We start from the raw sequence: 26,476 nt of genomic DNA on the forward strand, positions 1-26,476 counted from the left end.
AAAACGTCTTGTGGACAGATGAGACCAAGATAGAGCTTTTTGGTAAAGCACATCATTCTACTGTTTACCGAAAACGAAATGAGGCCTACAAAGAAAACAACACAGTACCTACAGTGAAATATGGTGTAGGTTCAATGATGTTTTGGGGTTGTTTTGCTGCCTCTGGCACTGGGTGCCTTGAATGTGTGCAAGGCATCATGAAATCTGAGGATTACCAAAGGATTTTGGGTCGCACTGTAGAGCCCAGTGTCAGAAAGCTGGGTTTGCGTCCGAGATCTTGGGTCTTCCAGCAGGACAATGACCCCAAACATATGTCAAAAAGCACCCAGAAATGGATGGCAAGAAAGCGCTGGAGAATTCTGAAGTGGCCAGCAATCAGTCCAGATCTGAATCCCATTGAACACCTGTGGAGAGATCTTAAAATTGCTGTTGGGAAAAGGCACCCTTCCAATAAGAGAGACCTGGAGCAGTTTGCAAAGGAAGAGTGGTCCAAAATTCCGGGTGAGAGGTGTAAGAAGCTTATTGATAGTTATAGGAAGCGACTGATTTGAGTTATTTTTTCCAAAGGGTGTGCAACCAAATATTAAGTTAAGGGTGCCAATAATTTTGTACGGCCCATTTTTGGAGTTTTGTTTGACATTATGTCCAATTTGCTTTTTTTCCTCCCTTTTTTGTTGTGTTCCAATACACACAAAGGGAATAAACCTGTGTATAGCAAAACATGTGTTCCTGCAATACTTTTCTGTGAGAAATACTTGATTTTCTGGAAAAATTTCTGGGGTGCCAACAATTTCGGCCATGACTGTAGATGCCATAAAAAATCCAGTGTTTCTGTTGGGTTGGGGGTAAATATTATTTATATTTTAGGTTTTCTACGGCAAACCTGGTATTCTTAACTTATGACCATAATTCAGACTGGAATTTCAGTCGTAAATTATTATGATTATAAATTAAGACACCCATGTGTTTGATTGTTTTTACAATGCTGATTAAATGAATCAGGCAGTCATTAAATCCAAATCATGAAATTTTAAGTCTGAATCCCATAGCTGTTAAGCAAATCACTCGTTCGTTAAGCAAATCCATCCTCACAAATGGGCAATTTTTTTTGCCAGAAACCTACAAAACGTAGAGCAAATCACATAAATGCAAGCTGGTTGCCAAGCACCAAAATGCAGTCATGTGACCTCAGATACGTGTGTGCATGGTGTGACGTTTTACAACGGCCACTGTAAATTCAAACAAACATTAAATAACCGGTCATAAGTCGAGGATTACGTTTATTTTTCTTTTTGTTTGATATACTTTTAGGATCCTTTTATTTCCATTTAAAATAAGTAGTTTCAATTTATAAGAATAATGCTGCCATGCACCCATTTACAAAGGCTACATCATAGCATCAATTTAAATGATATAGTTGTGTTACTTATTAACTTTAATATACTTACTATCTTCCCCCGGACAGGGCATTCCCGGCCTTTCTGGTACACAAGGAAACACTAGAGAAGAAAGTAGTAATATTAGATTAGTGATTAATTTAAAGATGTGGGAAGCAACAATAATAACAATAGCACTTAGACTTATATACTGCTTCATAGTGTTTTACAGCCTTCTCTAAGCAGTTTAGCATATTGCCTCCAACAATCTGGGTCCTCATTTTATCAATCTCAGAAGGATGGAAGGCTGAGTAAAACTTCAGACTGTCAAAATCAAACTCCTAGCAATGGGCAGTCAGCCTGCAATACTGCATTCTAATCACTGTGCCACCACAGCTCAGGTTTGATGCATCATTAAAGAGGATCAAACTTGCATGATTTGTGAGATAATTTGTGTAACTATAAATCAGTTTTTCCCCTACAGGAAAGTGAAAGAAATCATCTGAAAAACTAATTTAAAACTTTGCAGTATCTAGAGCACAGGTCTGCAACCCGAGGCTCCGGAGCCACATGCGGCTCTTTCAGCCGTCTCCTGCGGCTCCCAGTCCTCTGCCATGTGCAGTCCAAAAAATAAAAAAAGTGGGACTAAAAAAGTTCAACCAATTCAAATATGCAGGGTAGGTGCATATCTCGCCTTGGCTCCACTCTTCAGTCAAACCCTGTTCTGCGCATGCGTGCATGTACGCGCATGTGCACACATTTTTTGCGGCTCCCAGTTTTTCCCTTTGTGAGGGAACCGGTTCTGAGTGGCTCTTTCACTGTTTCAGGTTGCTGACCCCTGATCTAGAGTTACATCCTTCTAGACAAGATAGTATCAAACTGTTTACTGGAACCCCAAGGTTTTGTGAGAATTATCCAAGGGTTCAACATGACAATTGCTGTTCACACTGTGTGAAATGTATTAAAAAAGGTAAAGGTTCCCCCGCACATGCGTGCTAGTCGTTTCCGACTCTAGGGGCCGGTGCTCATCTCCGTTTCAAAGCCGAAGAGCCAGCGCTTGTCCGAGGACGTCTCCGTGGTCATGTGGCTGGCATGACTAGACGCCAAAGGCGCACGGAACGCTGTTACCTTCCCACGGTAGTGGTCCCTATTTTTCTACTTGCATTTTTACGTGCTTTCGAACTGCTAGGTTGGCAGAAGCTGGGACGAGTAACAGGCGCTCACTCTGTTACGCGGCACTCGGGATTCAACCTGCCAAACTGCTGACCTTCTGATCGACAGGCTCAGCGTCCTAACCCACTGAGCCACCGCATTATCGCCATGCTAACTGTAAAATTTTGCTTAATAAAATGTATTATATGAAATGATTTATCAGTAGATTGTACACTAATTTTTCACACTGAAAAGAGTTCCTCAGGTATCTCAAGTTTGAAGACCATTGCTCTAGACCAGGAGTGGACAATTAATTTTCCCATGGGGTCGCATGAGAAAGTGGGATGGTTGTGAAGGGCTGAACCAATAAGGCTATGAAAATGCGTAGGCATTTATGCATGTAATACATATTCACACACGCATTCACATACTATATATTTTTTAAAAGTCGCTTTCAAAATAAAAGCAATCCACATGGGCTGGACAGGGACAGCCAAAGGGCCCAATGTGGGCGTAAAATGCCTAGATCTGCTCTAGATCATAAAAAATACACTGCATGTCAAGTAGCAATCTCCAGTATTCTTTTTTAAGAATATATTTGAGCCCTTATATGGATCATAGTTAATCCAATAAAATCAGTCATCATAGTAGAATTAAGGAATTGTACATGTTCTGTCTACTAACACCCTATTACAAAGGTAAATAAAATCCTAGAATTACTGCTAAAGAGAAAAGGGTTTCAAGCATCTCCACATTTTGAACCACTTTCTATTCCGGAAAGAATTATCTACAATATTCAACGCCATCTCTCTAATCTTTGGATTATACCATGTTACCATGTATTAGAAGTTCAGAATCCTTATTTAATTCATATAGACGAAAAGCCTCTTCCAGTTCCAGCTGGGAAGAAACAGTACATGGATCCCCTAAAAAAAAAGTTAATTCAAGTTTAGTTATTTTTATTTAACCACATATATATCCTCCTGCAATCCCGATTCCGAGAAGCTTTCGTGATACAACTAAATTTAAATCAAGGTGCTTTTAAATTATCTTTTTTTCCAGAAACAATCAAATCAATCTTTATTATAGCCACAGACAAGTATAATTTCCATCAATATACTTTCTTTAAAGTTCTCAATCTTGTAATTTCATAGGGTAATTGCACAACTTAAGGAAATTTATGAAGTATTTATTTTAGAAATATTGTCCTTCAATGTTAAATCTGTTATTGCAATACACACCCTTATTTCTGAATAAAATAAATGTGCACCAACCTGTTGCTCCAATTATATTTGTTTTATAAATTGATTAATGTGTCACACTGGATATTTTCTATGACAGCTTCTCATGACAGCACTTTTTTATTTAGGAAGTTTATAGGAATTCTCAGAGCTATACTAATGTTTCTGTTTTATCTATTTCACAAGATGGGCATGAAATTATGAATGAAAAATCCATCAAAAAGATCACAAGATTCATTCTTCAACAATCAGCAATCTCTCTTGCCAGCAAGCCTTCTTCTCAGGAATATTTACCACATGGTAAATAATGGTGATGAACATTTAATTTTGTTTTTTTCCACAGTCCCTGTCCATTTTTGAACTTAATCTTTCTCTGGCAGCTTTCCCTTTTATGCCTCATTCGGACCTCTTTGGACTTTGGAAACTTAGCCTTCCAAAAGATGGGACATAATCCTAAGCCTCTTCCCCTAATTCATTCTTGGCTTGGGAAGAAATCATAAAACATAACATTTTCAGACCATTTTGAAATGTTTTTATTAATGTATCGTTTTAATTTTGCAAATTAAACTGACTTTTTGAATTTTCAGTATTTTTTACAGTCTTTATTGCTTAATTTTTAAGAATCGTTTGTCATATTTCAGTGAAACGGTATTTGAATCACATATTTCTTCTTCATAATAATTACTTTCTTGGTCCTTTTCTCCTCACCATTTTGTAACAATGAGGTCTTACATCTTCTTCTCTGGAGTGTTGGTGCTACCAGCTGTTGTCTTCCTTTAACAACTGCTCATTCAGTGACTAATTGAAGTTACAGCAGCGGCGGACAAGTAGAACTTAGGGTCCTCAAAGTTCTGCCTATCTCAGCATTCCAGCGGTCACATGACACGATCCAGGCACCCAGATCAGTTACGACATTCCAGAATGCCAGTCACATGATTGCCATTGGCAACCTTCACTACTGGCTTCTGAGAAGCAAAGTTTATGAGGAAGATAGCAAGAGGCCCTTAATGGCAACCCCGGGCTATTGCACTTAACTCTGCAGGACTCACTTAGCAACGGCAACCAAAAGTACTAGAACTGCCATCACTAAGCAGTGCAGTTACACAATGTTACGGTTTGCAACCGTTGCTTAATGGAGTGGTTCTCAACCTGTGGTCCGTGGACCCCTGGGGACCGCGATGTCATCACAGGGGGTCCAAGAAGGCTTGAAGAAATGCTATGATTTAAATGTTAAGTGTTGGGGGTCAGTGACCATGGTCTGTGGCCACAAAGGGTATTTAAAAGGGGCCATTAGTGAAGAAAAGGTTAGGCTTAGTGATTAAAATGCCAGGGATCTAAAGCATGTCCATTCTGCCAGATTTCATGGGCATAACGTAAAGAAATGAAATATTTTGTGGATGTTAAAACATTTTTGTTTTCTTTGGGTGTTAGTGGGTATTTTTTTTTGTTTGAAGGTAGGGTAGGCCTATACCCTGAGTTCCTTCCTTCCAACATATCCAAATGTCTCCTGCTTTTAAACAAGCACTTGGATATTCATTTGAAAGATATTTACCATTCAAAATTCAAGGATTAGATTTCCTTCTTTAAAGCTCTTAAAAAGGAATTAAACAAGACCAGCTAAAGCACGCACTGAAGCACATAACATAATTAATTGCAGATATTTTTTTTAAAAAAAGAACTTTTATTAGGACTTGTTTGGAGAACAAACCTGTTCTTCTTCAAACAGAACTGCAGAGCAATTTTAAAAAAACACAGTGCTAATCCAAGAGGCATGTTCTCAGATATGCCTGAGGGAATTTAATGCCTATAATCCTTCTGGAATTAATGTTTATTTTCTTTAACAATACTTCTATGCATGCCAAAGTTTTAAAACTTTCCTGTTCTATCTAACCATCGCTACAAAGTCCTTCCTGCTATCATCATGTAATTAGCTGGAAAAAGACTGGAACAATGAAATAACTAAAACTGGATTTCTAACTCTAGTGTGAATATAAGGAATCATGATCAATATACAAAACACACAAAAAAATGTGGATCTAGAATTAGATTGCTGGAAGTGGCCAGCAGGCTACTGATTCCTATCTATATCACCATGTAACTTTTTAACAATTAAATGCAGCACAGGCAGTCCTCGACTTGCAACCACAATTGAGCCCAAAATTTCCACTGCTAAGCAAGACAGTTGTTAAGTGAATTTTGCCCCATTTTACCTTTCTTGGTACAGTTGTTAAGCAAATCACTGTATTTCTTAAGTCAGTAACATGATTGTTAAAAGAATCTGGCTTCCCCATTGACTGCTTGTCAGAAGGTCGCAAAAGTGGATCACATGACCCCGGGACACTATAACAATTGTAAATATGAGCCAGTTGCTAAACATCTAAATTTTGATCATATGACCATGGGGATGCTGCAATGGTCATAAATGTGAAAAATGGTCATCAGTCACTTTTTTCAATGCCACTGTAGCTTCAAATGGTCACTAAACGAATGGTTGTAAGTCAAGGACTATCTGTATATTATTAACTTTTAAAATTCCCTATCCAGTTTTCTGAATTAAGATTAAATATGAGGAAGTTTACACTGCAGGTCACGTGAAATGAAATACAATAAAGAACTTGTCTTGCCACTTTCCAGTTCAATACTTTTATTTGCATCTATTTCCACAGTTAATTTCTTATATTTTCAACTTAACTGTACCAGCTGCGTGAGCTAATATTTTCTGAGGTTTTGGCCAGCTTGTTGGACTATCTTTTCTGTATGAATCCACTGGAAATGCAGTAAGACACAGTCAAAAGCATTTGAGAGGAACAAGAAAAATATAAATTTCCACATATCCTAAAACAATTCCTGTTTTCTTTTTCAATCTATTTCCCACATAATTCGAAAGTAAACTGAAGAAGACTAAGCAACTTAACAATCTATGAGACAGAGAAGCCTAAATTCTAATATTTCAAGATTCAAACATAAAAAAGGTTATTCGTACAATGATCATGAAAGCTAAAGCAATGCAAATATCATTTGATGACCCCTATACTATTATAAAATTGAATCTAGAGCCAAGACCAAAACCACAAAACCACAAATTGCCTCTGTGACTTTTTACACAACTGCAAAAAGTCACAGAGGCACTTGATGGAATATGCTAGTAATTTATGAAATAGTTTTACTTTGTGCTAACTTACCTTCTTCATCGATCCATTTCATAGTGAATAACTGTTCGTTATCAAAGGCGCACATATCTCGAACTTCATTACATAGTCCCTCAAAGGAGATAGAAGGTTCAAAATAAGTTATCATAATGTCCCTGAAAAGAATACAACAGACTGTTAATTCAGAGCTGAAAATCCATCTGTAATTGTATTTATTTTATTTGCTTCTAATCAGTTAACATGAAACCGCCTGTATGTTCAACTCTTTAAAACAACTTCATGCTGATTTAAATGTGCATGAGCCCCTATTTTCTCCAGAAACAAAGGGTATACAAGATTTATTTATTTATTCCTTTTATATATCTCCAAATCAAAGCAGTCTTGTGGTAGTTTAGAAAACAATCATTAAAAGCATGCATAACGGTTAAAATATTCCATGGTAAACACAAATATATCAAAACAACTAATGACTAACCAAATCCTCAACAATACAGGTAGCCCTCAACTTGCAGTCATTCATTTAGTGACCGATCAAAGTTACAACAGCACTGAAACAGTGGCTTAATGACCATTTTTTATGCTTATGACCATTGCAGCATCCTCACGGTCACGTAATCAAAGATAAGATAAGATAACCTTTATTGTCATTTTTTTACTGTGGGCATAACAGCACACAACAAAAATGAAATTTAGATGCCCGCTCTCAAAGTGAAACACATACGTGACACACACCTAAAACATACTACATACAACATATGTATAGACCCACACCCCTACATATACATAACAAATAAAATATTAAATACTGTCCATCTTGAATATATAACAGAAGGAGGAAGCCTGAGAGTTCACACGGTTAACGCTGTATGGAATGAAACTATGGCTGAATCTGGAATTCAGATGCTTGGCAACTGGTTCATATATGATGGTTGCAGTGTCCCAGAGTCACTGTTGCAGCATTCTGACAAAGTCAATGGGGAAACCAGATTCATTTAACAATCATACTATTAACTACAGTGATTGACCTAACAACTGTAGCAACATTCACTTAACAACTGTCGCACTTAGCAACACAAATTTTCGGCCCAACTGTGATCGAAAGTTGAAGACAGCCCATACAAGAATAAATTACAGTACAGCTGAAAATGAAAAATAAATAAAAGAATTTTGAATTAAAAATAGCAGGAATTAAATATGATAATTCAAATGTAATGATAACAAACTATTCAACCGTATGTGTGTGTGTGTGTGTGTGTGTGTGTGTGTGTGTGTGTGTGTGTGTGTGTATTGCAGAAGTTCTGTCTTCAGTAATTTTTGGATTGTTAAAAGAAATGGAGCCAGCCTTAATTCTATAGGCCAGGCATCCCACAATGAGAGAAAAGCAATCAGGAAACAATTTCTGGTCTTCATTCCTCTCCCCTCGTGACGGTGGGCATGACCAAAAGAACTTATTGGACAGGCTGATTGAGGTAAAAGGCAGATTCTGCGAGTACCTAGGTGCCAGGCCATAAGGCAGAGATCCCCAAACTTTTGGGCACCAGGAATTGGTTTCATGGACAGAGGGTTTTTTCGCGGACTGGATGGGGCATAGTTTTGCATGATGCCTGCATCCTACAGATGGGGTTTCACTTGTTTGCACGGACCGGTTTCTGGCATGCCGCGGACCAGTACCAGTCCATGGACTGGGGGTTGGGGATTATGCCGTAAGGGATTATGACCAAAAATAGCACTCAGATTTGCCTCAGGGACCCTACGAATAGAGACTGAGGTGAAAATTATGCACTCTTGGTTGGTTAACATCTGCCACTAACAAGGCCACACTGCCTTCTGCACTAACCACTGCCTCCAGGGGGGTTACAAAGGCAACCCCATACAGTGCAGTAATCTAATAAAAAAAATGACAAGAGCATGAGTCACGTTGAGATTATGTTGTTAGATTTTTTTAAAAAGAAAATTAAACGAGGACATAATAAAGAGTTCAGAAATATTTCTGAAATATACCACTCTGCAATGAATTCTTCGGGCTACGAGTCTTTTAAACTTGAATTACCACCATTACTTAAAAGCCCTGTGTAATAAAAGGCTCATGCTTACGAGAAGATAAATATGGTTCTACAGCATTTATGGTGAAGTTTCCTGAAGCTTTATTATTGATGGAATCATCACAATAAAAGTTGGTTAAAACCAAGCGTCATCCGATTTATGACATAGCTATCACATTCTTCATGATTCCTAGCCAACAAATAATGCAACAGGAATGCTGGGGGGGGGAGGTGTTTGTGTCACATTACTTTGTCTTTTCAATAGCAATACATTTAGTTGCATCTGGAAGTCTCCTTCCATTAGCTGTACAGACATATTGTGAATTAAATTCCTTCTTTCCCTCAGCAGTATCTCAATGAATCTTCAATCAATTAAAAAAAAAACAGCTCGACATTCCTCCCAAACTAACCCATTGTTTCTGGACTTTTGTAGCCATATATTAGAATTTAGCCACTAAACATAGAAAAGCTTATTCTTGCTAACAAAAACAAGCAAGGAAAAAGGAGTCAGGAGAAGAAATGATGTTCTTGATTATACAAACAACTTACAGGCTTACAGTCCAACCTGAACATGCTAAAGACATTTCCTTCGTGAAAGAAACTTCAAACTGCCTATGTTCGTTTCACTGTTCAAATTAAGAATAACCTATTACAAATAAGAAAATTAATCCCCCAAAGGATTTTCAGAAGCACAACATCTAATAACGTTTTCTAGATAGAAAAAAAAATGTTTTCCAATGTCATTTATCTTAATCAACTTTAATGTCCTTTTTCTTAATCAACCACTGCCCAAGTATTACAAATACTCTTCTGCAATTGAAGGTTTGTCTACTTTAACAGTGGTTTTTTTCTCTAAAAAATTAATAGGAGAGAGAATAAAGAAAAAGGTACCGGTATTCTTCAACCTTTACAGCTATGACACCTTAATTGTGACTAAGTAATTCCAGTTAGCTAACCTGTTTATGCCAGATCATGAAACAACTCCCTCTGACTCATTTAAACTCCAGATGTAATAATCAGCTGCAGACACATTAACTTTCAACATTAACATAAAAGTTAACAGAGCATCAGAGAGAACAAGACCACCGTTCTACGTTATTGAACAAATGATAACATTTCTTCAATCAGTTTTTAACAATACATTTAAGAATCACCCTGAAATGTATAAAGTTCACCACACATTTAAAGAGCAATAGCATGTAGACTTATATACTGCTTCACCGTGCTTTACAGCACTCTCTTAAGCCAGGCATGTCAAACTCGTGATGCCACGTGTCGTATCGCATCCGGCCCGTGAGCCGGCAGTTTGACATTCCTGCTCTAAGCGATTTACAATGTCAGCATATTGTCCCCAATAATCTGGGTCCTCATTTTACCGACTTCAGAAGGATGGAAGGTTGAGTCAATCTTGAGCCCTGTCAGTATCGAAGGAATCCAACTCCTGGCAATGTGAATGGAGTCAGCCTGCAATATTGCATTCTAACCACTGTGCCACCACTGCTCTTAAATGAAACACACACAATAGCTGGAATGGCTTAGCCCAGGGGTAGGCAACGTTGGCTCTTTTATGACTCATGGACTTCAACTCCCAGAATTCCTGAGTCAGCTGACTCAGGAATTCTGGGAGTTGAAGTCCACGAGTCATAAAAGAGCCAAGGTTGCCTACCCCTGGCTTAGCCTTAGACAGATCCTCATACATATGAAATGTTAGATATATGCCAAAATGCAAATTATACTAAGTTTTAATTAGAAAGGGGGGGGGGTAGTTTAGATACTAAAACAGTATCGAAACCATGGATATCCAACCTTTGTCTTTGGTTGCATATAAAGTATATTAACATAGTTAATGTAGATAAATTAAAAATATCCTTTTTTAAAAAAATATTTTTATGCTCTTCTGGGGCTGCATTACTAGCTATCCAGGGCCAGACATGGCCTTCAGGCCATGGGTTGGACACACCTGATCTGAACTATGTTCAGTGTCAATAGCTAAAAACAGGAGACAACTTGCTTTTCTCTTTTCATCAGTTAAGAGAAGGCAAGTAGGCAACTATCCATACCTGGGAAAGACAGTCCAAAAGCGTAGGGAATAATAGTTTTGTACCTATGTCACTTACTTCAGTAAAGTTAGGAGACCATCTTTTTATGAGCACTAGAAACTAGCTATCAATAAAAGGAATTCATTGACTGAGATTTCTTACACACAATGTTTTTTATCTTGAACCTTAGTTCTTAAAGAACATTAAATCATGTTCTACTGGCAGTTACTCTTCTCATTTAGTCAATCAAGAGAACAGAATAACTATTGCAGGTTCTTCAACATGTCAGATTTTACTCTTGTACAAATACAGCAATGGATGCCTGAACATGTACAAACAGGATATTTTCTGTACCAGAGAAATATCATTTATGATAGCAAATTCTAATTATTTAGTTTGTACCTAAAGTTTTGGTTTTTAGACTTCTGTAGCAAATGGCTAAAAGAACATTTGTTTATGACTGTTTCAGACAACATTTTATTTATCTCTAAGATGAAGCAGAACCATAGCTGTTGTCAACTCAAAAGAATAATATACAGCAAACAAGTGGGAAGGCTGAGCAGGATAGTAAAAATAAAGGTTCTTTAAAGGCTAGTGGTATGGAGACCACTTCTGAGAACCTATAGCCAAACTGAACAAGGCAATGTCAAAGGAAGGAGATTTAAATTTTGAAAACAACAGTTTCTATCCTTCAGTTGCAAGACTGCTCATCTATATACCCTCTTTCTGATATACCTAATCAAATCTGATTATATCAGTCACTGATTATAAGAGCTCATACTATACAACAACTTATTCAGTTACTGCTCAAAGTTACAACAATGTTGAAAAAGCAAATTTATGACCAGTGCTTGAACATACAACCATTACAGCATCCACTCCTCCTACACCACCCTGTCATATGACCACAATTCAAGCATTTTGCAGCTGCACTCATGTGATCACCATCTGTGATCTTCACAGCTGGTTCCCAACGCAAAGTCAGGGGGGAAGCCAACAGGCAATTGCAAGTTGGTTCACATTTCAGGCTTATTGCCAGTGAATCACCTGATAACCACTGCAGAACTGACATCATAAGTTAGGTGTGGTCATGTGATGTTTCACTTAACAACCTTGTAGCTTAGCAACAAGAGTTGCCAGCCCCAGGTGAAGTTGTTATGTGAAGACTGCCTATAATATTCTTTTGCATACTTTTATAAATAACTTAGACAAGGAAATAGAAGGGATGCTCATCAAATTTGCATACGATACAAAATTGGGGTAGTGTTGTGATTCAGGGTCAGCCTGTGGGTTCGGCAGTTGGGTCGGACGACTCAGAGGAGGAGGGGGGTGTTGAAGACCTTGCTGAGGGGGTTGAAGATCTTGCTGATGATAGCCCTCAGCCAGGCCCCTCCCACTTGGTCACCACGGAGACCCAGCTGTGTGAGCCTGACAGTGTGGATGAAGATGACCCACAGCTGGCCCTGTTCAAGGACGCCCAACGCAGGAGGCAGTCAATTAGGAGTAAACAGAGGAAGGCAATGGGGCTTCTCGGAAGGAGGCAGAGAGAAGCCACGCCCTGAACTCTATATAAGGGGAATGTGTGGGGAGGGCTGGTTTGCTGAAGGCAACCGCTCGGATAGTGTTTCAAAGCTCCTGTTTCTTGGTTCGTGTCTTGTTTGTTTTTGTAGTAATAAATTTGGCAGGCGTAATTCCAGCCTCTTGCCGTTTGTAAAGGGGTTGCCTTTTCTGCAGGGCCGGTAGCAGGCTGGTACAGAACAGGTAGACTGCTAAGACCTCAGAAGACTGGCTTAAGGTTCAAAAGGATCCTTGGCCCTATCCATCAAAATGCTATTCAACAGTGAGAAAAAAAATGAATCTGCACTTATGCAGGAAAAATCCGATGTACAAGTATAATTTTTTAAAAAATTCCATTTATATCCCGCCCTTCTCCGAAGACTCAGGGCGGCTTACAAGCTTAGCAGTAGCCTTCATTCTATGTATATGCCTGCTTATTAGGGCTTTCACACACACCCCAAGCGGCATTATTACAAAGTCAGCTTAATTGCCCCCAACAATCTGGGTCCTCATTTATACAGGCGGTTTGGCACAGTACTACTGAAAAAGCTCACGGTTTCCTGGCAGACCACAAATTAAGCATAAGCCAGCAGCTGCCAAAAGAACCAATGCAATCTTGGACTGAATCAACAGACATATAATGTCTCAAAAGACATATAATGTCAAGATCACAAGAAGTGATAGTTCTACTTTAGATTGTGCTGGTCAGACTGCATCTGGAATACAGTGTCCAGTTTTGGTCAGCACAATACAAGAAGGAAACTGAAGGCCTGGATGGCATACAGAGAAAAGCAACAAGGACATTGAGGGGCTTTAAGGATATGTTCGATGGAAAGTTAAAAGAACTGGGCATGCTTAGCCTGTGAAAGAGAAGGCTGAGGGAAAACATGCAACAGTCTTCTGATACTTGAAGGGCTGTCAGAGGCTCTGGGTTTATTCTCTGCGGTGTCCCAAGGACAGAACAAGAACCAGTAGCCTTTGTACAAAGAAAACCTCGAAATAAGGAGAAATCTCCTGACTTTGAGAATTATTACAAACAGTAGATGGTCCTTTACCAGTAATTTTCAAATAAAGATAGCCAACCATTTTTCTTGAATGGTTTGACGATTTCTGCCCTGGGCAGGGAGTTGCATTACTGTAGAAGACCTCCAAGGTCCCTTACAATCCTATGCCTCTGTTCTTTCTCAAGATGCATTATTAAAAATGTAATGCTTCCAAATGGCGTCTAAACATTAAGACAAAACAGAAAAGATGAACAATGAATGCATCCTTTTTTTCTACAAAAATACTAGATACTAACAGAATATTTAGCTGTTCTCTTGTTTTCTCAATTTGGTGTTAACACTTTGTTCTAAGGCAATGATGGCAAACCTTTTAGAGATCAAGTGCCCAAACTGCAACCTAAAACTCACTTATGTATTGTCGGGTGCCGGGTGGCTGTAGCCCATTGGGTGGGTGTGGCCAATTGGGTGGACGTGGCTGCGGTGGTAATGGAAGACTGAGTGAGATTAAAAAGTTCAATCAATTCCAACTTTGTGAGTTCTTTTTTTTCCTGCGAGAAATTGAAATTGGTTGATTTATTCAACCTTTTTTTTTTTTGCATACAGTGGCGGAGGCCTAAAGCGAAAAGGTTTTATAACAGCCAGCTGAAGGCCTAGAACTGGGGCGATGGTGCGCATGCCCACAGAGAGGGCTCTGCATGCCACCTGTGGCACGCCTGCCATAGGTTCGCCACCACGGTTCTGCGATATTAAGTTCTGTATTAGCGAATGAGACATACACTATTATTTTAGTTTGGATTGACAGAACAGATACTGCACTGGAGTACACTGGGAAAAGGGAAATGTAAATATTAAAAATAGAAAAATCTTGGAAAAATGCCTATTTAGTAAGACCAGAAATGTAAGATTTACCTAGTTATTTCTCTCTTACCCTGGGTAATTCTACCAGCAGTATGATAAAACCTGACACTGGCAGGAGAGAGTCACTGAATACAACCTAACCAAATGTCATTAACTGTTCAGAAGAAAACCACTTTGTTTTTTTCAAAATAGACCATGAAAGCTGATTTTGAGTGCTGTCTCCCCCCTCCCCAACATACATTCTTCTTCAAGCTTTAAATATGCTATCAGACACGTACCTGCCTCCCCCAATTCCATAATAAAAACAGTTCTAAGTGTCCAACATTAGGGTGTTTTAACACATAAAGGATATCCTCAACTTACAATCATTCATTCAGTGGCCATTTGTAGTTACAGCACTGAAAACCGTGTCTTACAACTGGTCCTTGCATTTACGCTGTTGCAGCATCCCAGAGTCCCGTGATCAAAATTCAAGTGCTTGGCAACTAGCATGGTTGCAATGTCCCTGGGTTATGTGAATTCCACTTGTGACCTTCCCAACTGGATTCCAACCAACAAAGTCAATAAGGGAATCTGGATTCGCTTAGTGACTTTGTGATTCATGAACAACTAGAGTGATTCGCTCAACAACCACGGCAAAAAGGTTGTAAAATCAGGTGTGGCTCATTTAACCACCACCTTTTTAGCAACAGGCATTCTGGATTCAATTCCGATCATAAGTCGATGACTTGTCTTTATAGATTACTAAATCTAAAGCATCCCAATGAGAAAATGGGAACTACTTAAAATATTATACTTAGTAAAAAGAGATGTTCCTTTTCCAAAAAGAAATATACCTGGTGTAATTCATACAAGCACTATGATGAAATCAAAGGACGCTTTTTAGAAATGCTGCTTTACTTGTTTAATTAATAATAAACAGTACATTTAATTCGAAACTGGAAAACATAAAACACAGCCTTAAAATAAATCCCTGAAAATTACCGTACTAGGTAAAAAATCACACTTCATACAAGTTCGACTCCTGGTGATTTTATGCACATATCCATGCAGTTTTCCCTAGCAAGAATATGGAATGGTCTGTTATTTTCAACATGTTTTTCAACTTTCTAGTCTAGTTGTAGCCCTGGTTTCCCTTTGGTAATTTCCCATACAAATTATTTGCAAACAGAAATGTTTACATGGAATTCCTTCAACAAGATCTATAAGTTATGACCTTGGGCCAAATCATTCACTCTCAGCCCAACTCACCACAGGGTTATTGGTGTGGAGAAAACAGGAGGAGAAAGAGATGTTGGATATACTGGCTACCTTGAGTTATTCATAAAAGTAATAAAAAGTGGGATACAAATAAACATGAAGTTGCATGAACTTATACAGGTAGTCCTCAACTTAACAACCACAATTGAGCCCCAAATTTCTGTTGCTAGGCGAGAGGGTTGCTAAGTGAATTTTGCCCTATTGTACGGCCTTTTTTGCCATCACTCTTAAATGAATCACTGCAGCTGTTAATAACAAGGTTGTTAAGTGAATCTGGCTTCCCCACTGACTTTGCAAGATATTATTTAAATGGGATCTAAAAGAAGAGGTAATATTGTATTTAACTCTAATCTGTCCCTAGTTGCTAAATACTTCACAAAGTTGGATAAAAAATTTAAGAGTCATTTCAAATTGCAAATAAATATTTCTTTAAATATTGTCAGTTCCCCAAACCAAGAATCTGTAAGGAATTCTTAATTCCCCAACTAAGTTGCCCAACATTTGCTAAAAAAAATGTTATGATTCAAGGGTGAAAATAAAACAAAACGTAAAGTTCTTTCTGTCCAACATGATGAACAAGTATCTTTGGCAGGTCCAAGTACTTTCTTTCACATCTCCAGGTGTAAAACCAGCAAAAAAAAAATGACATTCTTCAATTAATCTGGGATCCACACTACACTCGCAGAACTACATCCTTGCCTAACAAATAATTTCTCACAACTCATTTTCAATGGACTATTATTAGCCCTGGTCTACTGTAGTTTCCCCAACTTGATCCTGTTTCATGTGCTAGCCTATGAATTCTTATCACCTTTCAATTACCAAACCTACTTGACTATGATGGTAATTGTAGTCCAAGTTGTCTGAAGGAACACTAAGCTGAGAATTCCTCTTTATATATAAAATACATATTTGAAGAATCAGCCAGTGTTTCTTCTAGTCATTTTACTTAATTTTGATGGTTGTCTAAATCCAAAGCTCTCTCCCTCGCTCTCTCCCTCTCGCCCACCCTGTGTGTGTCACACATTAAACAAGTTTTAATTCCATGCAATAAATGCTATATCACGCCCCATGAATCTAAATAGTTATCTGCAACTGGCATGAAACATAAACAAAGAACCACAAAATGCATAAAGTGGTAATTCAGGCTTGACATACTTTAGACCATATTGCTATGCTTGTTGTTTTATTTCAAGAGTGAGCTCAAATCTCAGCTTTACCAATCATTCATGAAGTCTCACTGCATATATATTCCTTAACTTTCACTATGCTTCATTCCTGAGATTCTGACCTTGACATGCTTTCTCTTCCTGAATTCCCTCCCTGCCCCCTTCCCTAGCAGCACAGGCATTCCTTGAATTTGCATCCCACACACATTTTTCTCCCTCCTCCTTTACACCATGAACACTCATTTACTTTATTAAAGCTGCCGTTCCACAACATCATTACTTGCTTCTATGTGTGGAATATTAAAATTTCTCATCCCCACCCATTCCCAAAGGTCCACAGCATTCTTCCCTTAACAATTAAATCCTGAGTACCCATCTCATCTACAACCACAAGGCCCAGTGAGGATGCCATCCTCTTACTGATGCTAAGGAATGTATGAAAATGCAACCATCTAAGCCTGCAACTCCCTATCAATCTCATAAACATCCCTTATCAGTACTAACCCTTGTTCACCATCCATTGAAAAAGCCTGTTTTTATTTGGTATCTGTAGGTGAGTGGTTTTGTTTTTGTGCCTTCAAATCAGCCTTAACTCCTGGTAACTGCTTGACTTGAGTCCCTGACAAGGTATTTTTGGAAATGGTTTGCCACTGCATTCTTCTTCCTTGGGCTAAGAATGACTGGCCCAAGGTTATACGCATCCTTCTTTGTGCCTTCACAGCAAGACTAGAACTCATGTCTCCCAGTTTCTAGCCTGGTACTGTACCAAACTGGCTGTCCTAGGTGAGTTAATTAAGTCATATAAATTTAATAAATCTGAATCTGAATCATTCTGAATCAGCATGAGCTCAATGGCTAAAAGTAATCAACCATTCCCCAACCTCTCTGTGGAGGGCTACTACCAGCAGAGTATCTTCTGCCCATGCCATTCTCCCTTCTTCTTATGCAATTATATCAGGGTGCTTCCTTTGAAGCAGAATCAGAGTTCAAGCTAGCATATTAACCTGGATCCAACTAGATAGCCAGCTTCTAAGGCCCTGCACAGGAATAGCAGGAGGCTGCCCAGCAATTTGACCCTTAACCCAATCTCTCCTCAAGAACCAGCCTCCTGTAATGACTGGGTGCACAAACTGCTCTCTCCGTCTATATATATATATATATATACATATATAAAAATAAACACATGGTGTCGGCAACTGCGTTGGGGCAATCCAGCCATTATGGTCGGGAAATCGCAGTGGCTGGCTCAGTACAGCACGCAAACCGAGCTCGCCCCGAGTTAGCGTAATCGATGGCCGCGGCCAAGGGGGAGGCAGCTTAGTCGGTTCCGAGCCCGCCGCTGCCGAGGGGGGAGCCGGGCTTGAAAGAGCAATTCCATTTCCCCCGCCCCACTTTCCTAGGAAGCCCTGGCAGAGGATCCCACCAGGAAGCTGATCCTTCCTTTTGTCTCTCGGCTGTAGCTGCTGCTGCTGCTGCGGCGCGCTGCACGCCGTCCATCCGTCGCTCTCGCCCAACCCCGAAGGAAGGCTTCCCCGCTCACTTACTTCTCCGACTCACCCTTTATAATAAGCTTTGACGCGGACCTGATGGGCGCCGTCCCCTCCGAGGCCACCAAGGCCACCGATGCCGCCGCCGCCGCCGCTGCCTCCGGGGCCCGGGTGCGACATGCTGTTGCTGCCGCTCTCGCGCTGAGTCGGCATCGCCTCTCCGCCGTGCCTCGCCCGCCCGCCTCCCTGGCGGCCCCACCCCGGACCTGCAAAGAGGGGGGGGGGCGGAATGAAGGAAGGAGGACTGTGCGTGCGTGCGTCCCCTCCCACGCCTATCCTATCCCCAAAGAGGCAGCAGCCGCCGCTGTAACGAACGCCCGCCTTCCCCCTCCTCTCCCACCCGCTCCGAGGTCGCGCGCTAGAAGCGAGCCCGCGCGGGCAGGTACGTCGGCGAACGAGCCGAAGTCGCGGAGCGGAAGGGTAGAAGGAGCAGGGGAGGAGGGGCGCTCGTGCCGGCTGTGGAGCGAACCACTTCTCCGGGCGTAAGAGGGGAGCGAAGGGCGCCAAGAACCAGGCGGAGAGATGTGTGTGTGTGGGGGGGGGAGCCGAGAGGCCGCACGTATGAATTCTCCGAGGCGTTATTTTCACAAGCCCGAAGGACGCCAAATTCTTCCCTTCGAGGAAATAGGCTGTGAATGGCTTGTCAGCATTTTTGCTGTTCCCCCTTTTTTCTGCCTGCGCACCTGACGAATAGATCATAGAGAGGAGACTTTGGCATAACCTTACTCCAGGGGTCTTCAAACTTGGCCCTTTTATGACTTGTGGACTTCAACTCCCAGAATTCCTCAGCCAGCAAAGCTGGCTGAGGAATTCTGGGAGTTGAAGTCCACAAGTCATAAAAGGGCCAAGTTTGAAGACCCCTGCCTTACTCAGACCTAGCGTTGCTGAAAGCCAAAGACGGTAGAACCGGCGGCTTTCGTTCATCGCAGCTTACGAAACTAAAGCGTGGTGTAAAACTGTGATGTAAGTTACTGGTACAAACTGGGCATTTCTAAAGCGGGAACGCTACAAATCGCAGAATGCATAGAAGGCTTCAAAGTATGGATCAGTGCACTGCAGAGATTGTGCAAACGGGCATCGATTTCTGCCTTGTACTTACAGTACTTCTCACATTTCTGTACTTCCACAATTCGAAAACTCTTAATATTTTTGTAGAGGAATAAAGCTGCGACACGTGAGCTGTAGCAGAAGCACGATCTTTAAAACATGGGAGCGTGATTTACTGAAAAACAAAAGGTTGCTTCTGCATGAGAATATAGATTTTAGACGTGGAATTTTTCATTGTCCGTTTAGTCATGGAATTAATGGAATTTTGACCCGTTTAGAGTTCCAGATGTTGAAATTCACCTTATTTTCCCTATTGGTTCCATGTTTTGTTTTTCATTGGGAAGAAAATGAAAGAATGTTAGCACGTTGTCTTTTAACATCATGGTGATGCTTCTGGCAGCATCCTGTAATAAGGTTGCTGAACATGCTAGACTAGACCAAAATGGGATTAGATTGTTTAGTTCCATGCATTGTGGAAACTCAGCCATTATCTCAGCATATTGTAAACACCTGTCCATGAGCTTTAAACCACAACATGGTTTGAGGAAATTATGATATATATTGAAGCAGAGTAGCATATTTGGTAAACTTGTTTGTTTTACTAGTTATTTGAGCCCAGCAATGAAAGTCCTGAACAAAATACTGTGATTTATCTGTGTCTAAAATTACTAGAATAGTGAATGCAAAAATTGGATTTTGAAGAGCCAGACAAAAAATATTGATGCTTTAGAAGTTTGATGTTGGAGAAGATTCATGAGAATACCATTGATAGCCAGGGAAACAAATAGTTTTTAAAACAAATGAATACAGACTTATTACTTGAGGAACAATTGATCAGGCTCAATCATATTTTGGGAAGATACAGATCTCTTGAGAAATCCATAATGATGGGGGGGGGGAAAGAAGAAACAAAGATGATCAGCAGCAAGATGAATGAACTGCATTATAACAGAAATGGGTGCACACATTACAAGACATTAAAAAGCCAGCTTGAGGATAAATCATTCTAGAGGAAAGTCATATCTGTATGATCACTGAGACTTGACATTGACTTGGCAGCACATAATTTGTTTTAAATAAATACATTTTCATGGCTCAGATTAGAGTGCAAATACCAAGCTGTGTATCATCATCATCATCATATTTGTGGTATCATGACCTGCACTGACAGATTACCTTTCTCATTGGTTTCTAAAAGGTAAAGGTTCCCCTGCACATGCGTGCTAGTCATTTCCAACTCTAGGGGCCGGTGCTCATCTCCGTTTCAAAGCCGAAGAGCCAGCGGTTGTCCGAGGACATCGTGGTCATGTGGCCGGCATGACTAGACGCCAAAGGCGCACGGAACACTGTTACCTTCCCACCGTAGTGGTCCCTAATTTTCTACTTGCATTTTTACGTGCTTTCGAACTGCTAGGTTGGCAGAAGCTGGGACGAGTAACAGGCGCTCACTCTGTTATGCGGCCCTCGGGATACGACCTGCCAAACTGCCAACCTTCTGATCGACAAGCTCAGCGTCCTAACCCACTGAGCCACCGTGTCCCTTACAGATGTTAATACTGGAGAGAGGATCAGGTACAAGATCACCCATTAGGCTGCCTGCTCTTTTCCCACTGATACTGTAACAACCCACTTAAGAAACAGTGGGCAGCTGAAGCATGTTGCTCTTAACAAGTCTTAAAAATTGCTCAGAGGATACCGTAGTATTCACATGCCTCTAAGTAGTCAAAGGATAACTGGAGGGGTGCACTCTTCCAATGGTAAAGGTAAAGGTTCCCCCGCACATGTGTGCTAGTCGTTTCCGACTCTAGGGGCCGGTGCTCATCTCCGTTTCAAAGCCAAAGAGCCAGCGCTTGTCTGAGGACATCTTCATGGTCATGTGGCCGGCATGACTAGACGCCAAAGGCGCACGGAACGCTGTTACCTTCCCACCATAGTGGTTCATATTTTTCTACTTGCAAATTCCTGGCTGTCCCATGCCCAGGTCTTAAGAAGAATCCAATGTTTCTTCCAGAGCACTCTGTGGCTGACTCCACACCACATTCTTGACAACCTTCCCTAAATAGGGTGAGAGACTGGGCAACAATAGGTATCTCCTTCACAGCGGGAGGTAACACCCCTGAGAAGCATCGCCACCTTTTGAATGGATCCTGTTAAGTCTCCCTACTATCCTAAAGGAACCAAGAAAAGCATCAATTGGAGCTAGATGGTAGAGGGCACACTGGAGAGCTTCCTCCCTGCAGGCCCCAAAGAGTTGAGATAACATTACAAGAGGCTGTCCCAGGCGTCACATCAGATTCTGCTCATGAAAGCCAGTGCGAAGATTAAGATACTGTGTTGCGCATAAAAACTCAGGCATAAAAGTTGGGTGTGGAGCTGAAAAGGAACATATCTCCCCGAATTAGAGAGAATTTGAAAGAAATACAATACCTTTGCCAAGTAACTTTAGCTCCCTGGTAATACAAAACACAAGAACTTCCGGTAAAACAAAAAAGTGTTTACAATGTTAAGGAAAGTCAAGGCTTATTATAAAGTACAGAAACAAATGATTATATACATTTAGTGTATGATATTAAAAAAGCAAGAAATCATTGATGGCCAATAAAAGCTTTGTTTTTAATAAATGTGAGAAAAGACCACTTTAGAGAAAATTCCTCCAGTGACAAATGTATGTGTCTAGAGATAGCTGTGGGTTGTAGGAACCTCTTTTATCTTTTGTAAAATATGCAGCACTTCCTTCTTTCCCAGCCAGGTTTGTTTCTTTCTTAGCTTTGATCAAGGACTTTCGAATACTGTCCTATTGTTTATTGCTGAGAAAGCTAGTTTTTGCACATCAAAGGAAATTGCTTTGGCTCCAAGCAAAACATGCTTTCTTAAACTTAAACCCTAAAATTCTACATAATAGTTGCACTAGGAGCAGGAACACTCACTCAAATCCAGTGTTTCCCAATCTTAACAACTTTCAAGATGTGTGGACTGGATTAATTTAAATAGAACTAAATCCTCAGCTACAATGTAAATCTCAACAAAAATTGTACTTTGAAGAGCACTTAAGAGCCAGTTTGGTAGTGCTTAACTCATCAGGCTAGAAATCAGGAAATCCTAAGGTCTAGTCCTGTCTTAAGCACAAAGCCACTGGATGACCTTGGGCCAGTCACTTTCTTAGTCCCATAAAGAAAGAAATGGCAGATTACTTCTGAAAAATGTTGCCAGAAAAACTGCAGGGACTTGTCCAGGCATCTGAACAGAAAACAAAAACCTAGTTGTCCACTTTTTATCCAACATGTTGTTCTCTGGCTACAAGAAAAGCCCTGTGCATGATATGTTTATATCCCTTGTTAAGATCACCAGGATTTTTTTATTGAATTAACCCCACTGTCTCTATTCACACAAAGGGATCACTAACTGTATAATACCCAAAAGCAGGTCTGCGGTTCCATGTCTCTTGCAAACGTTTTTGAAAGCTTTCTTCCCATTCTTTGAAAACCATTGTTTATGGCTTAGCATAAGACCCCGGACACCCGCGATTTATTCATGGTTTCCTGCAACGTCCGAATCCTGCTGATGCCGTGCCTCTGGCAGCCTCCCCCTCCCCAATCTTGCGGCAGAAGATCAGGATGGACAGCACACGCGAGGGATTTTCCTTATTCAGTCTTCCGAGCAACCCAAGAGAGCCAGAAAAAAGATCCCCACCCCGGAGTGACTTTTGCCGTCATCTGCAAGAAGACGAGCCTAAGCGGGATGCAAAAAAACAAAAAAAACCTCTCGCCTTCCCCACCCCCCACCCCCCCAAAAAAAACAAGAAATCGGAAGAATTCAGGACCAGGACACGGGAACCGCCAATTCACACATGATTCCGCCCCCAGAAGTGTCGAGCGCAACCTCCCGGCCGCGAGGCGCGTGCGCGCTGCCTTCCTATGAGGGAGGCGAGAAGATGGCGGAAGCGGAGTGAAGGGTTCGTACGCCGAGCGGGTGCGTTTCCTTTCGTGCGGGGGAGCGGCCGCCCGACGCGGGAGGGGTTCCTGGCCGGCAAGGAGAGTGGGCTGGCGCAGAGCGATCCTCGACGCGGCCAGCCGCAGGGATGGCAGGCCGGCCGGGCAGAGGAAGCCGCTGGGCCCGGGCTTCTCTCGCCCCTCTTTCCCCAACCTGGCGCCCTCCGGGGGTGCGCGCGCATTCCCTGTCTCTTGCGGACTCGGGAGCTGTTAACCTAGGCGCCGATCTGGAGAAGGTTGCATTGGTTCAGCCTTGCGTGAAGGGTGAACCCCAGGCCAGAGGTTGGCCCGGGTAATCACACGCGTAGAGAGCTATGCCTTGAGCCGCGGGTTTTTTTTCCCCCTTCCTTGTACTCAGTTTCCTTTCTTAAAACAACTGCTGTACAAAGTCTGGTATTGGGGGGCCAAAAATGAAAGTTGCCCTTGTTTTAACGGCCTCATGTGGAATGACCTAGCCCAGGGGTCGGCAAACTCGGCTCTTTTATGACTCGTGGACTTCAACTCCCAGAATTCCTGAGCCAGCTATGCTGGCTCAGGAATTCTGGGAGTTGAAGTCCACGAGTCATAAAAGAGTCGAGGTTGCCGACCCCTGACCTAGCCAAACAAAGTAGGATGTCCTGGGAGAGAGAGGTGGTGGTGGTGGGGGGTAAATCTGCACACACCAATGTGCACCCCTTTATCTGAATTGCTAGGCTGATTTGATTTGATTCGTTTTCCTGGAATCAAAATGAAGTGTGTGCTGACTAAAAATTGAAATTCCTATCGGGCTCATTCTCTAAATCTCGCTGATGGGATGAAGAAGCAGCTGTTAAATTTATATTTGCTGCGCTGGTCATGGAGTTAAATTGTTGGCTTGCTGGCTTTTCTACGATCCCATTTGGTTTAAATAACTATTGGCGTAACAAGGTGAGTGAAAAAGAAATCTTGTGGCACCCTAAATACCATTCATTGTTACTGTTACTGTCTGTCAAATTTGTAGGCTGCTGACTCTCACTATCCTAATAACACACAAGATCTTTTAAGATGCCACAGTGCTATCTCTCTCTCTCTCTAGATTATGGTGTATTGTGAGCAGGACATTACTCCTCCTCCTCACTGAGTTTAATAATATTTCCTCCCAGGTATAGACCAATGTTGCTCAACCTTGGCAGCTTGAAGATATGTGGAAGTTTCCCAGAATTCCCTAGCCAGCAAAGATGCCAATGCCACATGTTATTGAAATGGTAGGAGTCAGCAGCCTTCAGTTCTAGAGTTCAAGTCCACACATCTGCAAGCTGCCAAGGTTGAGAAATTACCAGTATAGAGAATACCGTTAGAGAAGTCCCATTGCGGTATTTCTGGATTGCAAAATTTTGCATGAGGGTAGAGAGGGTTTTGCAGAACAGATATGATCGGCTAGCAGCAGGTAACCTGCAATGCTCCTGCTATTGGACTTAATTTCCTGCCATGTCTGATCATTTGATATGATGGCTAGGCTGGTGGAATTTGGAGCCCGACATTATCGTTTGGATGGCTGTATGAGGCCTACTCTTGTATAGAAAGGGTTGCAGCCTAATCCAGATTATGAAAAAAATCACAACTTCAATTCCTGTCTATAATGTGGGAGATATATTTTTTACTCAATTTACAAGAGTTTTTAGTAAGGATAGAAAATACATAATGCTGGTGAAGTGTTTCTGAACCCTTAAAAGTATCCAAATGTTAAATATGATTATGTAAAAATGACTAGGTAGATGGCAATCTGACAAATGACAATGATAAAACAGGTGTCTCAATTGTTTTAACAATAGCTGCTAATTTTTGCAATTCACAGGTAAAGCAGCATGTGCCATCTGGAATAAAAGTTACATTTTCTCTAAAATGTTGTGAAAGGACAGTTTTTGATCTCATAAGGGTTATCTGAAAGTATTTGATATTATAACATTCCTGTTTCAGGTAGTTCATTTTGCATAGTACAATATACAGGAGAAATGTATCAGCTTGTAAATTTATACCCATGATATAAAGGTCAGTGTGATGTAGATACAATTGTTAGTTTTACGTTGTAATCCCAGGCACACTTCTTTGAAAGTAAGCAACATTAAACACAGCAGGGTTTAATTCTGAGTACATTTGCACAGTTTGTGCTATTAAACTTGGAGGTCTTGAGTTCAAATCACAGCTCAAACATACATTTTAATTAACTTGCTAAATGTGGGCCATTTGTTTTCATTCCCTTGAAAATAAAACACTACATGTGCAATCTTGAGTATAGTTTGCTCCCAATTGTACTAATATGTCTGGCATACTTTTGCATCAGCTGTGCAGAATTTTCAGGGGCAACTTCATAGAAAACAAAAGCATAAATAAGTTATGATTGGCAACAGCAGAGCATCTACAACAGAAAAGAAACATCACTGTTTTCAGTCCTAAAATAGTCTCTTTATTTTTTTTAAATTATTTCTGCAACAGTATTTTGAGATAGACTATTATTCTGGTTCTCTAGTATGAAACTTCAGGCATGAGATTTAGGCTTGCATTATTGAATGTTGTAGAATTTAATCTTGTTTTCTATACAGAATAATACCAACATGTATGTTTCCTTTTAGAGTCTAGGAGGTAGAAGAAAATGGTATTCATTTGAATGACATGTTTTTTTTAAAAAAATATTTTGTTCAGAGGCAGAATCATTCCACAACTATGGAGAATGAATCAAGCACAACTTCTTCCACAAGCACAACAACCATTGCTACTACATCTTCCCCCTCCCGTACACAACCACCCCAGATATCTGTCTACAGTGGCTCAGATCGACATGCTGTGCAGGTATTTAACTGAGGAAACACTGATGATATGTATTACAATTGAAAATCATTGCTAAAAAGATTCTAATTAAATGCAGCTTCTATTATTTCAATAATACCTCATCAGCCATTTCTCCTGCTTGGTTCCCCCCCCCCACACACAGACACACTTAGCAACTAGTGTAGAGGTCTGGAGAGATTAAATGCTTGCAAACTATTTTGGGAAGTGTGCTGTTTTAAGAATATTTGTGTTCAGATCCACA

The 26,476-nt window shown here is 40.7% G+C and overlaps 2 protein-coding genes across 7 annotated transcripts in view; one reads left to right on the plus strand and one right to left on the minus strand.

The window, feature by feature from the left end:
• The window catches only part of PRKCI (protein kinase C iota), a 45,379-nt gene extending 26,608 nt beyond the window's left edge, over positions 1-18,771 (minus strand). Inside the window, exons 1-5 of one of the 2 annotated variants that reach the window (XM_081328781.1) lie at positions 18,735-18,771; positions 18,405-18,600; positions 6,952-7,073; positions 3,365-3,454; positions 1,449-1,499 (exon numbers count right to left, since the gene is read on the minus strand). In XM_081328781.1, coding sequence (XP_081184907.1) covers positions 1,449-1,499; positions 3,365-3,454; positions 6,952-7,073; positions 18,405-18,547 — 406 coding nt within the window. In that variant the 5' untranslated portion in view covers positions 18,548-18,600; positions 18,735-18,771. Of the gene's footprint in view, positions 1-1,448; positions 1,500-3,364; positions 3,455-6,951; positions 7,074-18,404 lie in introns of both variants that reach the window. The other variant, XM_081328782.1, reaches the window with a different exon arrangement.
• A 4,593-nt stretch (positions 18,772-23,364) lies between these two features.
• PHC3 (polyhomeotic homolog 3) overlaps positions 23,365-26,476 on the plus strand; it is a 54,580-nt gene continuing 51,468 nt past the window's right edge. For 3 of the 5 annotated variants that reach the window (XR_014026615.1, XM_081329185.1, XM_081329186.1), the window contains exons 1-2: positions 24,237-24,336; positions 26,089-26,235. Coding sequence is in view for 4 of the 5 variants with exons in the window: in XM_081329185.1 (XP_081185311.1) it covers positions 24,265-24,336; positions 26,089-26,235 (219 nt within the window). In the remaining variant the exon portion in view is untranslated. Of the gene's footprint in view, positions 23,411-24,236; positions 24,337-26,088; positions 26,236-26,476 lie in introns of those variants that run through there. The other 2 variants (XM_081329188.1, XM_081329187.1) reach the window with 2 other exon arrangements.

The sequence above is a fragment of the Vipera berus genome (assembly GCF_964194415.1).
Source record: "Vipera berus genome assembly, chromosome: 5".
Classification (NCBI taxonomy): domain Eukaryota; kingdom Metazoa; phylum Chordata; class Lepidosauria; order Squamata; family Viperidae; genus Vipera; species Vipera berus.